This window comes from Myotis brandtii, unplaced genomic scaffold (genome assembly GCF_000412655.1).
Source record: "Myotis brandtii unplaced genomic scaffold, ASM41265v1 scaffold251, whole genome shotgun sequence".
Classification (NCBI taxonomy): Eukaryota; Metazoa; Chordata; class Mammalia; order Chiroptera; family Vespertilionidae; genus Myotis; species Myotis brandtii.
In genome coordinates, this window is record NW_005359516.1 from 165803 (window position 1) to 180855 (window position 15053).

General features: G+C 45.1%; 1 protein-coding gene across 1 annotated transcript in view; it reads right to left on the reverse strand.

The window, feature by feature from the left end:
* The window catches only part of ALMS1 (Alstrom syndrome protein 1), a 125239-nt gene that overhangs the window by 101102 nt on the left and 9084 nt on the right, over positions 1–15053 (reverse strand). Inside the window, exons 2-7 of the mRNA XM_014540916.1 lie at positions 12373–12568; positions 4455–4572; positions 2618–3093; positions 1342–1464; positions 968–1086; positions 727–861 (exon numbers count right to left, since the gene is read on the reverse strand). Of these exons, the coding sequence (XP_014396402.1) occupies positions 727–861; positions 968–1086; positions 1342–1464; positions 2618–3093; positions 4455–4572; positions 12373–12568 (1167 nt within the window). The remainder of the gene's footprint in view (positions 1–726; positions 862–967; positions 1087–1341; positions 1465–2617; positions 3094–4454; positions 4573–12372; positions 12569–15053) is intronic.

Consider the following 15053-nt stretch of genomic DNA (forward strand, 5'->3'; position numbering starts at 1 on the left):
TTTGGGATTTGGAGGTGCCCAGATGAGGCCCAGCTGTGAAGCAATGCAAGCTGCTGTGGGGCCTGCGACTTTCTTTTGGATGTTCTGGGTCTCTCTGACCCAGCTGCAGTTTGTTAGGTAATTTTAGATTGCAAAGGGCCAGGTCATTCATATGCAAAAGCCTCTGGGTGGGGTGGGGTGGGTTCTCAGGGAATCAACAGGGTGGAGCAAACAGCTATGGCTGATCCTCAGCCCTGCCCTAAGATGTCCCGGTTCTCACTGTTCCTCGGTAATCGCTGCAAGCACCTCTTAGAGAAAGCCACCCTCAAGTTCTGCCTGCTGCCAGACAGTCCAGTTTCTCCCCATATGAGTCTGGGTCCCCAGAGACGCGCCCGGAACTGGCGTTCAGAGTAGTCGGGAGCCTGTGTCTCCCTCCCGACTGAAAAAGACAGCCGTGTCCTTAGTTGCCAGCACTTTCTGCGTGCGCCTCCGTAACTCTGCACTTTACTTCCGCACCTCCTCTGAGTCTCAGTGTGCTTTTCTCTTTCCTTCTAGTTGTAGAATTTCCACTTGGCCAGCCTTCCTGTGGTTCTGGATGATGTCCGTTTTGTCTTTTAGTTGTATTTTTGAAGTGGTTGTGCAAGGCAGCAATTTCCGGTGTTTACCTATGCTGCCATCTTGGTTTCTCTCCTCAACTGAAATATTTCTTTCCCTTCCCCATAAGAAATGTCAAATAGAAAAACTTACAGGCTCTTCCTCCGATGGTAGTTGTAAAGCAGATTGCCAAGGCAGGGAGACATCACAAATTTCTAGATCATCAAGCATATTTTCTAAACCTGCTAGCTCAATGCACTTCCCAGTCAAGTCACCTTGGTCACATATCTGGGAAATAGTAACAAGTAAAATAAAAACAAGTAACAATGCCATTTCCTGAAACAAAACTGGAAAAGACCATGTTTTCCCCAACTATCATTTTATCGTGTCTCACCTCTCTTTGTAGTTCAGCAGATCTTTCACTGCATACAACAGCATTTTCATCTAGGCTACAGCATTCAATATCATCACCCAGAGAATAGATGTCAGATTCAGCCTTCCTCTGCAGGCCCTCTACAAAACAGGAGTCATTTTGCATAATTGTATGTATTGTAAAACTGGATTTGGCACCCATAGGCCAAGGAATTTCACCTAGGCCTATGTCCGTTTTCAGCAATGTTTCCTGACCAACTGTAATTAATGATGCAGCACTGATCATTGGCAAAGTACCTTATTACTTTGCATCATATGTCATTAAGTTTGCTGAAAAGCTGCTTCCTATATCTGCAGATGGACCTTCAATGACATGACTAGAATTTACATTCTTACCCAATATATCGTTTGAGGAATCTGCAACTTCTTCAAAGGTTTGCTGCTTTAAATCTTGCGAAAACAAAGAATCTGAAGTAGATACTTCCAGTGGGTAAATAATGTTTGAAGATCCTGCCTTCTCTGCAAGGTCAAGAGCAGAAAAATACTTAATCTTCCCAATGGGAAGAAATGGTTCATTGTCTACATCACACTGAAATAAGGCTGACTGTGTTTTGCAAAGACCAACAATCTAACTGAGCTTTTTCACTTAAAGACACATATGACTTAATCTCTGGAATAAAAGAAAGTGGCTTAATGAACATTTCCTGAGGAGCACTGGGGAATGATTATATATTAGGAAACCAGTATAGGGAGCTAACATCATCATCACTTTTATGCAACAACGGCTTTGAAGCTTCTGGTTCAAACATGCTGGGAGTAGGATGATAGCATGAATGACTAAGTTTATCAACGAAACAATTTTCATCTTTGTAATTTAATCGGAAAATATCTGAATGGTTTGGTTCACCTTCTTGGCTATCATTTGTCACAGATTTATTGATGTCAGTTTGGATTTCATTTACTGTACTCTCTTCCTTGGAAATCTCAATAGAGGCAATAACTGCCTCAAAGGCTACCTTTGCAGTAGCATCAACATTTCTACCTCCAAAAGCAGCACTTGCCTTTTGGTTTCTTTCCTCTTGAAAATACAGTTGTTCTGATATCTCATCCAAGCTGGATGTAATAGTCTGAAGAGGACCACCAAAAGTCTCTACATAGAGATATCATGTCCCCTGGAGAGAGTATGTGTTTCTGAAACTTTTAAGGAATTATCAGGAACTATAACATTCTCAATATATTCTACTTCTGAAGATCTGGGACACACCTCTGAAAATAATAAAGTACTGCTATTCTCCTTTAGTTCAAAACATTAAGATCATTCTTTTCCCAGACCTTCATTTCTTTCATAACACTCCAAAGAAACCATCTTTTGTTTCATCTCATTCTCAGCTGAAGCCCTTAAATACACATTCTCAAAATGACTACCAGACATCACTCTTTTCTAACAAGCAATGCAAGAAAGAATATGACATTTTATTATTAAAATGAGGAGCAATTTCAAGTGAAAAAGAAACATGATCCTTACTGACTAGACATGTTTCTGGATGGTGTGAAGCTCCCTGTTTGGTCCATGGAATAAATAAAAAGGGGGCATTAAAATTGTCACTCCCCTCAGGACTTTTATTTTTATCAATTGGATCAGATGAATCTGAGCAGGAATCATGGTCCTTACTGGTTAAATATTTTTCTGACTGCTGTAAAGCTTCCCGTTTCCAATAGTGCACATCTGAACAAGAAGCATCAAAACTGTCACTTTCTTTAGGAGTTACATATTTATCACTTATATCAGATGAAGTTGAAAAAGAAAATTGATCTTTATCAGCTAAATTGGTTTCTGGCTTCTGTGTAACTTCTTGTATCTTCCATGACATATATGAACAAAGAGCACCATAACTATCAGAGTCTTTGGGCTTTTTCAGTTCATCAACTGTATAGGTTAAAACAGTCTCTTCTTTGGTTTCTTGCTCAGGATGTAAAAAAGAGCCCTGAGACTCAACATCTGTACTCCCTGTAAGTGTGTGCTGAGATACATTAAAGCGACTGTTAACTAAGTCTGAAGCTACTTCTGAGGTTGCCTGGAATAAAGCTTCACTAACTTCCGCCGGTCGAGAAAACCCTTCAATGTCTTCGGACTTACCAGGAATTCCCCTGAAAATATACAATTAAAAAAAAAAGGTTACATATTTAAAACACTTATTTTTTTAAATACCAACATGAAAAAAAAATACAAAATTGTTATGTCACTGATATCAAGGTTATTTCCACAATGTGTTGAAAAACAAAGTTATAATTTCAAATTTTTTAAAGATGACTAATGACTAAACAAGGCAAATTTTTATATAAACAGAAAAGTGCACTACCATCTGTGACCCTGATATTTTCTCAGACTTCTCTAAAACAATATTGTCAAATATATGAGTAATTTCATATTGGCAAAAAAATATTTTTTAAATGAACATTTAAAATTCATTTAACCTGCATTAGCTCTTTTACTAGTCATTTATTATGCTCTTGAAAACCACTTAAGAAGTTATCTACTCCCCCCACCCCCCCAACCCCCAAAAAATACAACAGTAATCTAATCATTGGCTGACTATTGTGTACAAAACACTTTTCATAAAAGTAATTTAAAAGTAATATATAGCAGAAGGGCACATCAGTAAACACCTAGTTTTTATTTTAAGGTGCTTTTTTTTTAAGTTCTAAACAAGGAAAACTTATATTTTGGGATAATTCCAAATGTTTGAGAATTCCAAACTTGTCTCCCATCATGACTATTCTTAAAGGATATTAATTTGGAATAATTATTAATTTGGACATGTTTGTTAGAAAAAATCTTATTACTTCATATTCACAGCTATAAGGTAAGGAAAGATAACAAGGCTCATTCAATATCAGCTGACCAAAATGAGAGTGCCAAACAAGTTAGTGACCATGAAATAAATGCTTTTTACAAAATGGGATTGGGTGATGAAAAGCAAGAGGGGAGATTTATAAAAAGAAAAATCCAGTGTGCCTTCTAAATTAAAATATGCCTGAAAAGCTAGAATATATTAGAAATTATTTTTAAATACACTACAGTAAACTGGCTCATTTTTACACCTACATGTTATTATGCCAAACTGATATGCATCATGTCTTAACTTAGGGACATGTTACCTTCAGAGTGTGAGCTGAAACTATCTAACCCAGCCGTGGGCAAACTACGGCCCGCGGGCCGGATCCGGCCTGTTTGAAATGAATAAAACTAAAAAAAAAAAAGACCGTACCCTTTTATGTAATGGTGTTTACTTTGAATTTATATTAGTTCACACAAACACTCCATCCATGCTTTTGTTCCAGCCCTCCCGTCCAGTTTAAGAACCCATTGTGGCCCTCGAGTCAAAAAGTTTGCCCACCCCTGATCTAACCCCTACCCCAAAGTCTCAACTTTGTAACAACTAAGAACAAGAAAAGCAAGAGTAGAATGGTTACATGAAAATAAAAATAAAAATAAAAAATCATCCTACCTCAGAGGTGCAAAATCTAGTCCACTTTGGTGAAATATGGAATCAGGCCCAATCTCTTGGTCTTGTGTCAAACATGTCAGCAAAGGCAAATCAGGAGAAGCAAAGTTGTCTTGTATGACTGCAAAGTTTCAAATATAAATATGTTGGAAATACTAAAAATAACTGCTTAGCAATCACATAATACTTTAAAGAACCTAAACATGCTGCCATCTGAAAATTTCTACAAACTTTACTATAACAACATAACAGCAGCAGCAACTACCTGACAAGGTCCACGCACTAAACATACAGTATTTCACTTAACCCTCATGACAACCTTGAAGGATGGGTATCATTATATCCATCCTATAGGTAAGGAAACATGATTACATAACTTAAGAAATATTAAGTAATTTGTCCACATTTAAAAAGCCTAAGTGGCAGAGTGAGATCTGAGCCTAAGCACTAACTTTTTTACAAGTGCTCTTAACCATTATGAGTGCTTCTTTCCATTGTATATCAAAGTGTTTTCCATGGGCTCCTGGGCACCCCTAAGACAATCTCAGGAGGTGCCAAGGGTCAAAATTATATTCAAAATAATATTAAGGCCCTGGTAGATGACGCACCAGTTGGTTGGTGCGTCATCTCATGCACCAAAAGGCTGTGGGTTCGATTCCAAGGCAGGGCACAGTAAACTGGCTCATTTTTACACCTACATGTTATTATGCCAAACTGATATGCATCATGTCTTAACTTAGGGACATGTTACCTTCAGAGTGTGAGCTGAAACTATCTAACCCCTACCCCAAAGTCTCAATTTAGGCTGAAGTCATTAATATTAGTAACAACTAAGAACAAGAAAAGCAAGAGTAGAATGGTTACATGAAAATAAAAATAAAAAATCATCCTAGGTTTCGGGTTCAATCCCTGGTCGAGGTGCATACGGGAGGCAACTGACTAAATCCACATTAAACAAAAAGTCTTTAGAATCTTCAGTAACTTTAAAGTGTGTAAAATAGTCCTGTGACCAAAAAGTTTGAGAATTACTGATTTAAGGGGGGAAAAAACTGTTGTGAATTCCTGAATGCCAACCTAAGTAATTATTAGAATGCCCTTGAATGTATACTAAATATAAAGTCAGTATTCTCTTATAGTATTTACACAACTACAAAACAAAAAATTAAGCATTAATAGAAACAAATCTGTACAACCAACAGGATCTGTACAGCATCCTATTTAATATTAATTTAACTGGATGGGTGATATTTTGCTAAAACTAAATGGTTCTGTCAATATGCATATAATTCTGTTGCTATAGTTTACTTAATTTCAGAATGCCTATAATACTGTACACCTTCCCTATCATAACTACCACACTGTTGTTTTAATCTTTAGTCTGTCTGCTTTCCACCTAGGTTGAAAACTCCATGTCTGTTGTATTCACAGCGGTATCTTCAGTGCCTAGCAAAATACCTGCTATACTTAGTAGGCATTCAAAATAGAATTATTACTTATTTACTGAATGATTTAATTAAAAATGAGAAACCTTTACCACCAAGGACTAACTGGCATGATTCCTCTTTGGCCTCTGCTTAGAGACTCAGTCTTAATCCTTCATAATCTAATTTCATAACCTTCATAAGTCCTCCAACCCTCTAAGAATCCTAAGGTCTTTTAACAAAGACCCCACATTTCCTCACATTTGGACACTGTAACAGCTTGGACCACTCTTTTTTGAGATATCTGTCTTGGCACTGGTTTTCAATATGACATTTGCCATTGGTGAGACTAATATACTCCACAATGACTATAGTATTCATGCATAACAAAACAGCAATTATAAAATTTCCTCGGCCATCAGATCCAGGGATCTGCTCTAATAATTTAAAATGGAAATGAGAAGCTAGAGCTATACAACTTAATGTTAGCAGAAGTTTTAGAAGCCAGACACACAATTTCCTACCCAAAGCTGAAATTATTTTACTAAAGAATTTTGCTTGACATTTTGCCATGACATAAGCTCACTTCTTTAAAAAAACATTTTGTTATTAATATTTTTTAGAGAGAAACGGAGAGGGAGGGAGGGAGGGGGAAAGGGAGTGAGATAGAACAGAGAGAGAGAGGGGGAGAGAGGGCAAGAGAGGGTTCCATGTGAGAACAAAACATTGATGGGCTGCCTCCCTAATGTCCCTTACCAGGGATTGAGCCCACAACATAGGCATTGTGCCCACAAGTGGGAATGGAACCAGCAACCTTTCAGTGCAAGGGATGATGCCCAACCAATTGAGATACATGGACCAGGGCTAAGCTCACCTTTTTACTGTTATACTAGAGGCCCGGTGCACGAATTTGTGCACGGGTTGGGTCCCAATAGGGGCTGTCTTGCCCAGTCCGGGGGGAGGGACCACAGGAGGTTGGCCAGCCAGGGGAGGTAGGCTGTGGGAGCACACTAACCACCAGGGGGCAGCTCCTGCATTGAGTGTTGCCCCCTGGTGGTCAGTGTGTGTCATAGCTACCGGCCAGTCATCCAGTCATAACAGTCGCTTAGGCTTTTATATAGATAGACTAGAGGCCCGGTGCACAAAAATTAGTGCACTCGGGGGGAAGGGGGGGTCCCCCAGCCCAGCCTGTGCCCTCTCGCAGTCTGGGACCCCTCGGGAGATAATGACCTGCTGGCTTACGCCTGCTCCCGGGTGGCAGAGGGCAGGCCCAATCCCTAGGTGCAGCCCCTGGTCGGGCTCAGAGCAGGGCCGATTGGGGAGTTGGGGCACCGCCCCCTGTCATGCACAGAGCAGGGCGGATCGAGAGGTTGTGATGCCACCCCTAGTCACGCTCAGGGTAGGGCCAGCTGGTCACACCCCCTTCAGGGTGGGGGTCCCCACTGGGGTGCCTGGCCAGCCTGGATGAGGGGATGATGGCTGTTTGCAGCTGGTCACACCCCCTTCAGGGTGGGGGTCCCCACTGGGGTGCCTGGCCAGCCTGGATGAGGGGATGATGGCTGTTTGCAGCTGGTCACACCCCCTTCAGGGTGGGGGTCCCCACTGGGGTGCCTGGCCAGCCTGGATGAGGGGATGATGGCTGTTTGCAGCTGGTCACACCCCCTTCAGGGTGGGGGTCCCCACTGGGGTGCCTGGCCAGCCTGGATGAGGGGATGATGGCTGTTTGCAGCTGGTCACACCCCCTTCAGGGTGGGGGTCCCCACTGGGGTGCCTGGCCAGCCTGGATGAGGGGATGATGGCTGTTTGCAGCTGGTCACACCCCCTTCAGGGTGGGGGTCCCCACTGGGGTGCCTGGCCAGCCTGGATGAGGGGATGATGGCTGTTTGCAGCTGGTCACACCCCCTTCAGGGTGGGGGTCCCCACTGGGGTGCCTGGCCAGCCTGGATGAGGGGATGATGGCTGTTTGCAGCTGGTCACACCCCCTTCAGGGTGGGGGTCCCCACTGGGGTGCCTGGCCAGCCTGGATGAGGGGATGATGGCTGTTTGCAGCTGGTCACACCCCCTTCAGGGTGGGGGTCCCCACTGGGGTGCCTGGCCAGCCTGGATGAGGGGATGATGGCTGTTTGCAGCTGGTCACACCCCCTTCAGGGTGGGGGTCCCCACTGGGGTGCCTGGCCAGCCTGGATGAGGGGATGATGGCTGTTTGCAGCTGGTCACACCCCCTTCAGGGTGGGGGTCCCCACTGGGGTGCCTGGCCAGCCTGGATGAGGGGATGATGGCTGTTTGCAGCTGGTCACACCCCCTTCAGGGTGGGGGTCCCCACTGGGGTGCCTGGCCAGCCTGGATGAGGGGATGATGGCTGTTTGCAGCTGGTCACACCCCCTTCAGGGTGGGGGTCCCCACTGGGGTGCCTGGCCAGCCTGGATGAGGGGATGATGGCTGTTTGCAGCTGGTCACACCCCCTTCAGGGTGGGGGTCCCCACTGGGGTGCCTGGCCAGCCTGGATGAGGGGATGATGGCTGTTTGCAGCTGGTCACACCCCCTTCAGGGTGGGGGTCCCCACTGGGGTGCCTGGCCAGCCTGGATGAGGGGATGATGGCTGTTTGCAGCTGGTCACACCCCCTTCAGGGTGGGGGTCCCCACTGGGGTGCCTGGCCAGCCTGGATGAGGGGATGATGGCTGTTTGCAGCTGGTCACACCCCCTTCAGGGTGGGGGTCCCCACTGGGGTGCCTGGCCAGCCTGGATGAGGGGATGATGGCTGTTTGCAGCTGGTCACACCCCCTTCAGGGTGGGGGTCCCCACTGGGGTGCCTGGCCAGCCTGGATGAGGGGATGATGGCTGTTTGCAGCTGGTCACACCCCCTTCAGGGTGGGGGTCCCCACTGGGGTGCCTGGCCAGCCTGGATGAGGGGATGATGGCTGTTTGCAGCTGGTCACACCCCCTTCAGGGTGGGGGTCCCCACTGGGGTGCCTGGCCAGCCTGGATGAGGGGATGATGGCTGTTTGCAGCTGGTCACACCCCCTTCAGGGTGGGGGTCCCCACTGGGGTGCCTGGCCAGCCTGGATGAGGGGATGATGGCTGTTTGCAGCTGGTCACACACCCTTCAGGGTGGGGGTCCCCACTGGGGTGCCTGGCCAGCCTGGGTGAGGGGATGATGGCTGTTTGCAGCTGGTCACACACCCTTCAGGGTGGGGGTCCCCACTGGGGTGCCTGGCCAGTCTGGGTGAGGGGCTGAGGGCTGTTTTCAGGCTGGCAGGTGACGGAAGCTCCCAACCTCTCCTTTTTTTCTTTTTTCTTTTTTTTATTCTGGGCCAGCTTTAGCTCTGAGGCTCCAGCTCTTAGGCCTCCGCTGCTGAAAGTAGGTATCTGGTTTGTTTCGGTTCGAAACAATGTATAACTCCAGCTCTGACTCCAGCTCTGAGATCCCAGCTCGCTGAAAGCTGGTTTCTGGGGTTTTTTTTAGCTTCTATGTTTGTTACAATGTTCAAACTGCAGGCTCAGAGGCCTGCAAGGCAGGCGGGGAACGTTGGTTTCCTCCGTCACTGAAGGAAGCAAGCCTCATGTTAGTTTCAAGCTGCCTGGCTGCCGGCCGCCATCTTGGCTGTCAGTTAATTTGCATATCTCCCTGATTAGCCAATGGGAAGGGTAGCGGTCGTATGCCAATTACCATGTTTCTCTTTTATTAGTGTAGACTAGAGGCCCTATGCACGAAAATTTGTGCAAGAGTAGGCCTTCCCCCAGCTGCCGGCACCAGCTTCCCTCCAGCACCCGGGACCCAGGCTTCCCATCTCCAGCCACCAGCAAGCACCCAAGACCCAGGCTGCTTCCCTCCTCTGGCCACCTGCAGGCAGGCACCCGGGACCCGGGCTGGCTTCCCTCCAGCCGGGCTTTGTCAGGAATGATGTTCGAAAGATGTCTGGTCTAATTAGCATATTACCCTTTTATTATTATAGATAGCCTTTCCATTATTAAATGGCTGTAGTTCAGTGGTTCTCAACCTTCCTAATGCCGCGACTCTTTAATACAGTTCCTCATGTTGTGGTGACCCCCAACCATAAAATCATTTTCGTTGCTACTTCATAACTGTAATTTTGCTACTGTTATGAATCATAATGTAAATATCTGATATGCAGGATGTATTTTCATTGTTACAAATTGAACATAATTAAAGCATAGTAACTAATCACAAAAACAATATGTAATTATATATGTGTATTCCGATGGTCTTAGGTGACCCCTGTGAAAGGGTCGTTCGACCCCCAAAGGGGTCATGACCCACAGGTTGAGAACCGCTGCTCTATTTGAACGTTCTTTCTTATATCAATATCAAGTTTAAAACAACCCTATATATTCTCATTTTAACCTCCAGATTAGGATTAAAAAATTCTATATAACTAGAACCCTGTTGCACGAAGAGATTCGTGCAATAGGCCTTCCCTTCCCCTGACTGCCGGCACTGGTTTTCCTCCGGCACCCGGGACCCAGGCCTTCAGTCTTCGCTGCTCTGGCCCGGAGCCTTCAGTCTTCGCTCTGCCACTTCGCGCCTTCGTATGCAAATTAATCGCCATCTTTGTTGGGTTAATTTGCATACTCTCCTGATTGACTGGTGAGTATAGCAGAGGGACAGTCAATTTACATGTTCGTCTATCATTAGGTAAGATAAGAATATGCTAATTATCCGTTGTGCTGTAATGTAACGACCAATCTACAAGTGGTGGAGAGCTACAGGAGGGCAGAGCAGCGAGCTATGAGCAGCAGGAGGGCTACCAGCGGCGGCGGGCGGGTGGCCAGCTGAGGCAAGCAGCAGTGAGCTACTCACGCACGGATTCGTGCGCAGGGCTACTAGTACTTTTATAAAAGACCAGGTAGTAGATATTTTAGACTTTATTAGTCATATATGGTTTCTATTGCATATGCTTTTTTTGTTGTTTTTACAATCCTTTTAAAAATGCAAAAACCATTCTTAGTTCATAAAAAATAAGGCCTTGACCTGTGGTCTGTAATTTGCACGCTCCTGCTATACTCCATTAAAATACTCATACGTGATACTGTTAGTTTCTGTTTACTGGATTGTCTTCCCAAAAGAAGAGTTAGCTTTCATCTATATATTCCTAGCCTCAAAAACATACGATAGACACTTAGATATTTGTTAAATAAGTGAATGAAAATAAGCTGCTTCCACTTTAGCATGATAGCCTTTTGAAAACATGATCATAGCAAAGCCTTCTTTCATCTACTGTCATAGCCATTTCTTCCCACAAAGAAACACTAATGTTACCAACATATTTCTTAAAATGTGAAACTAAAATTACAGTTGAGTTTGATGATCCACATCACAGAATTCATTGGCACTAATATTTTGATTTGGATAGCATTAGCTTATGTTTGAAAAGAACTTAAATTAACTCCTATTCATGCTCCTTTAAAAAACTCTTAACTTCACAGTTGAACCCATTTCTTTGACAAAAGCGAATTCTTAAAACTGTGGAGCTGTATTTCTTTTCAACTTTTAAAAACAGAATCTGAGGAAAGGAAGAGCAAAGAAATATTTGTCTGAATTATGATTTAGGCATGAAAAAAGTTTAAATTACCATATTTGTTTAGCATTTTTATATATCTGCAATGATCCAAAGTAACAAAAGTACAATTTATTCTATCTCCTACTTTGATGATTTGAGAGGTAAAGTATTCCTTTTGTAAAGAGCTAATAAATCACTTCCATATACAACAAAGCAGTAAGATCTACCTCAAACAAGTCATTTAACCTCTGTATCCAAATTTTTGGTTCTGGAAACTGAGAATAATAACATATGCCATAATCAATTCTAAGAATCTAATGAGGTAAACATGAACATTTGTTTTTTTGGGTTGTATTTTAAGGAGTATGGGTCTCCATTGCCAAGTAGTCAAAGGATAACACAGGCCCTAGCCAGTTTGGCTCAGTGGATAGAGCGTCGGCCTGCAAACCAAAGGGTCCCAGGTTTGATTCCGGTCAAGGGCATGTACCTCAGCTGCAGGTTCCTCCCTGACCTGGGACCTGGTTGGGGCTCGTGCAGGAAGCAACCAACTGATGTGTCTCTCTCACATCGATGTTTCTCTCTGTCTTTCTCTCTCTCTTCTATTCTCACTAAATATCAATCGAAAAATATCCTCAGGTGAGGATTAAAAATAAAAATAAAAAATAATAATAATAAAGGATAACATGATTTACCCCAAGAAAAAAATCCACAAATTCAGGACTGAGAAGGTGTACCTACTAGAAAGTTATCAACTTTCTGCCTTCTGTGAGCAATAGAGTATGATAAAATGAGGGGCAGCTGCACATTTAACATAACTACACAAGCTGTGGAAACCAGAAATAAGCTAATATCTTTGAGTATATCTTTACAGAACTCCTTAACTCAAGAAAAGATTTAAATGGACTTGCAATCTGCCAAAAGTAAATATTTTATAAATGTGAGGTATTAATACTAGTTTGAAGGAAAAAAAGAGGCCTTACCTAGCAATGGAGAACAAAAGAGACCTCTGTTGTGTTTCTTTACTTGATTTTCTGATTGGGTCAATACACCCTCCTCCACAGAGAGGAAGTCTGCCACATCTGTCTCTTCCTCTCTCACATTAAACCTGGTCTGAGATGTATCCGAGGTGTGGGAAGAGTCGATTTCTTGAGGAAGAAAATGCCAAGATTCTGTTCTCTAAAACAATAATTTTGAAGGAAAATGTACTAAGTTATTAACTGAATTAACATACTTATTAACATTTCTATTAAAATGTCCACTCACATAGCTTCCCATTTGATAACAATCTCATCAAAGTTTATAAAAAGTAAAGCTTTTCTTTCTATTTTTCCCAAAATTAGCTATATTTTAGACCTCTTTCCCATTACTACTTATCTCGTAATTTGAATCTGCCAGTGAATCTTGAAGAGTTAGTTCTCATCATTAAAAGAGTAAATTTGGGCCCTGACTGGTTTGGCTCAGTGGATAGAGCATCGGCCTGCGGACTGAAGGGTCCCAGGTTCGATTCCGGTCAAGGGCATGTACCTTGGTTACGGGCACATCCCCAGTAGGGGGTGTGCAGGAGGCAGCTGATCGATGTTTCCCTCTCATTGATGTTTCTAACTCTCTAGCCCCCTCCCTTCCTCTCTGTAAAAAATCAATAAAATATATTAAAAAAAAAAAAGAGAAAATTTGGGCCTGACCCAGTGTGCCTCAGTGGTTGAGCATCGACCTATGAATCAGAAGGTCAGGGTTCAATTCCTGGTCAGGCCATATGCCCAGATTGCATACTCCATCCCTAGTAGGTCAATTCTTCTGAGTGACACCAACAGCAATCAAGGCTCAACTACAACAAGACTGTGCATAAGCCCACAAAGGGATGCACCAAGAGTGTCCACCTCAGGTGATTGGGGAGGCTAAGCCACTGGGCCCTATAGAACACCTTCTACGCAAGGCCCCTCGATCAACTCAAGGAGACTTAGCAGCTACCCAATACATAGAAACAAACACAGGGAAGCAGCCAAAATGCAGAGACAAAGAAACATGTCACAAATGAAAGAAATGGAAGAAAACAAACTACTAGATATAGAGTTCAAAACCACAGTTATAAGGTTACTCAAGAATCTTCTAAAAACCTCCAGGGAACTTAGTGAGACCTTCAAAGACCTTAGTGAGAATGCCAAAAAAATGGAAAAGGACCAGTCATAAATTAAGCATACACTGACTGAAATAAAGAATAATATACAGGAACGGGTTGAGTGAACTGTGACTCTTCCAGTCTCAGCGATACTATAGAAAAGCTGGAGTCTCTGATATCAATGTACGGAATGTAATATATTCATTAGAGATAAATTATGGTCTTGCTGGGGTTGGCTACATGCAGGTCCCTGACCCAACGATGTCTCTGAGCACACCATACTTTGTGGCCAGGTGTGTTTTGTGTGCATGCGTGAATCCTCACAGGAGGATATGTTTTACTGATTTTAGAGAGAGAAGGGAGAGGGAGAGAGAGGGAAACATCGATGTATGAGAGAAATATCCATTGACTGCCTCCCGAATGTGCCCCCACCAGGACGGAACTCACAACCTAGGTAAGTGCCCTGACGGGGATCGAAACTGCAACCCTTCAGTGTACAAGAGGATGCTCCACCGAGTGAGCCACACCAGCCAGAGCAGCAGGTTCATTCATCACATAACCCACGGCTTATGGCTGCAGCTGCTGAAGGACGGGAATGTGACCTGCATCCTTCCAAGTTCTCTGTCACTAGCCAGGTAGTCAAGCCAGCAGAATGAGAACCAGGAAAAGAACCACAGTTCACCAAGGACGCGGCCACCGTGAGGAGCAATGGGATTCTCCGGGGACCACAGGGGCCAACGCACCTGCCTCCTACACACATGAGACCGGCCTGACAATGGGCTCCCTGGCTGGAGCAGACCCTCAAGCTCGCCCAGATCCCGGGAGACAGAAAACCAAGTGGCATCTCCGGAACCAATGCCTGGCAGCCCAGAGCAGCCCAGGGGAAACGCGCCTTCTATTCCTTACGTACAAGGATCATTCTCATCTCGGAAATCCTAAAGACCCTGCCGGTGGCATCCCACGTCAGGATCGGGACCTGCAAAGACCCCGGGCGAAAGCTCCTGCGGCCCCTGCCCCTGCCCCTGCGCGCTGGGCCAGGGCCTCGGGGCACCGGGAAGACACCTGCGGGGAAAGCCTCGCTGACCCGGGACATCCCGGCAGCTGCACTCCCACCCGGGTCCTCAGGGGGAAGAGGCCTCGGGCCACGTAGCCCACTCTGGTTGGATGCTCCGAGGCCAGGAAGCGGTGCCTCACCCAGGAAAGTTGGGAGACTGGAGGTGCGCGAGGGCCGATTCCCGTCCTGGGGTCTCACAACCCGGCCTGGGACTCGCTGGATGCCCGAACTTCAATCGTTCCGGGGAGGCGGGAAGGCCCGGCCCCAGAGGTGGTGCAGGAAGGAACCAAGGAGGGAACCACGGCTCGCTGGGTGCCTGGGCCCCACTGACCGTGCGCCCCGAGAGGCCCTCCGCCCCGCTTGCATCTGCGCCCCTCTTCGGAGGAGCCAGACCCAAGTGAGGTCGCCCAGGGGGTGACATGGCGTCGCCTGAGGACACGGTCCTGGTCCTGACACTGGGGGTGGACGGGCTCCTGGCGGACGGCGGGCAG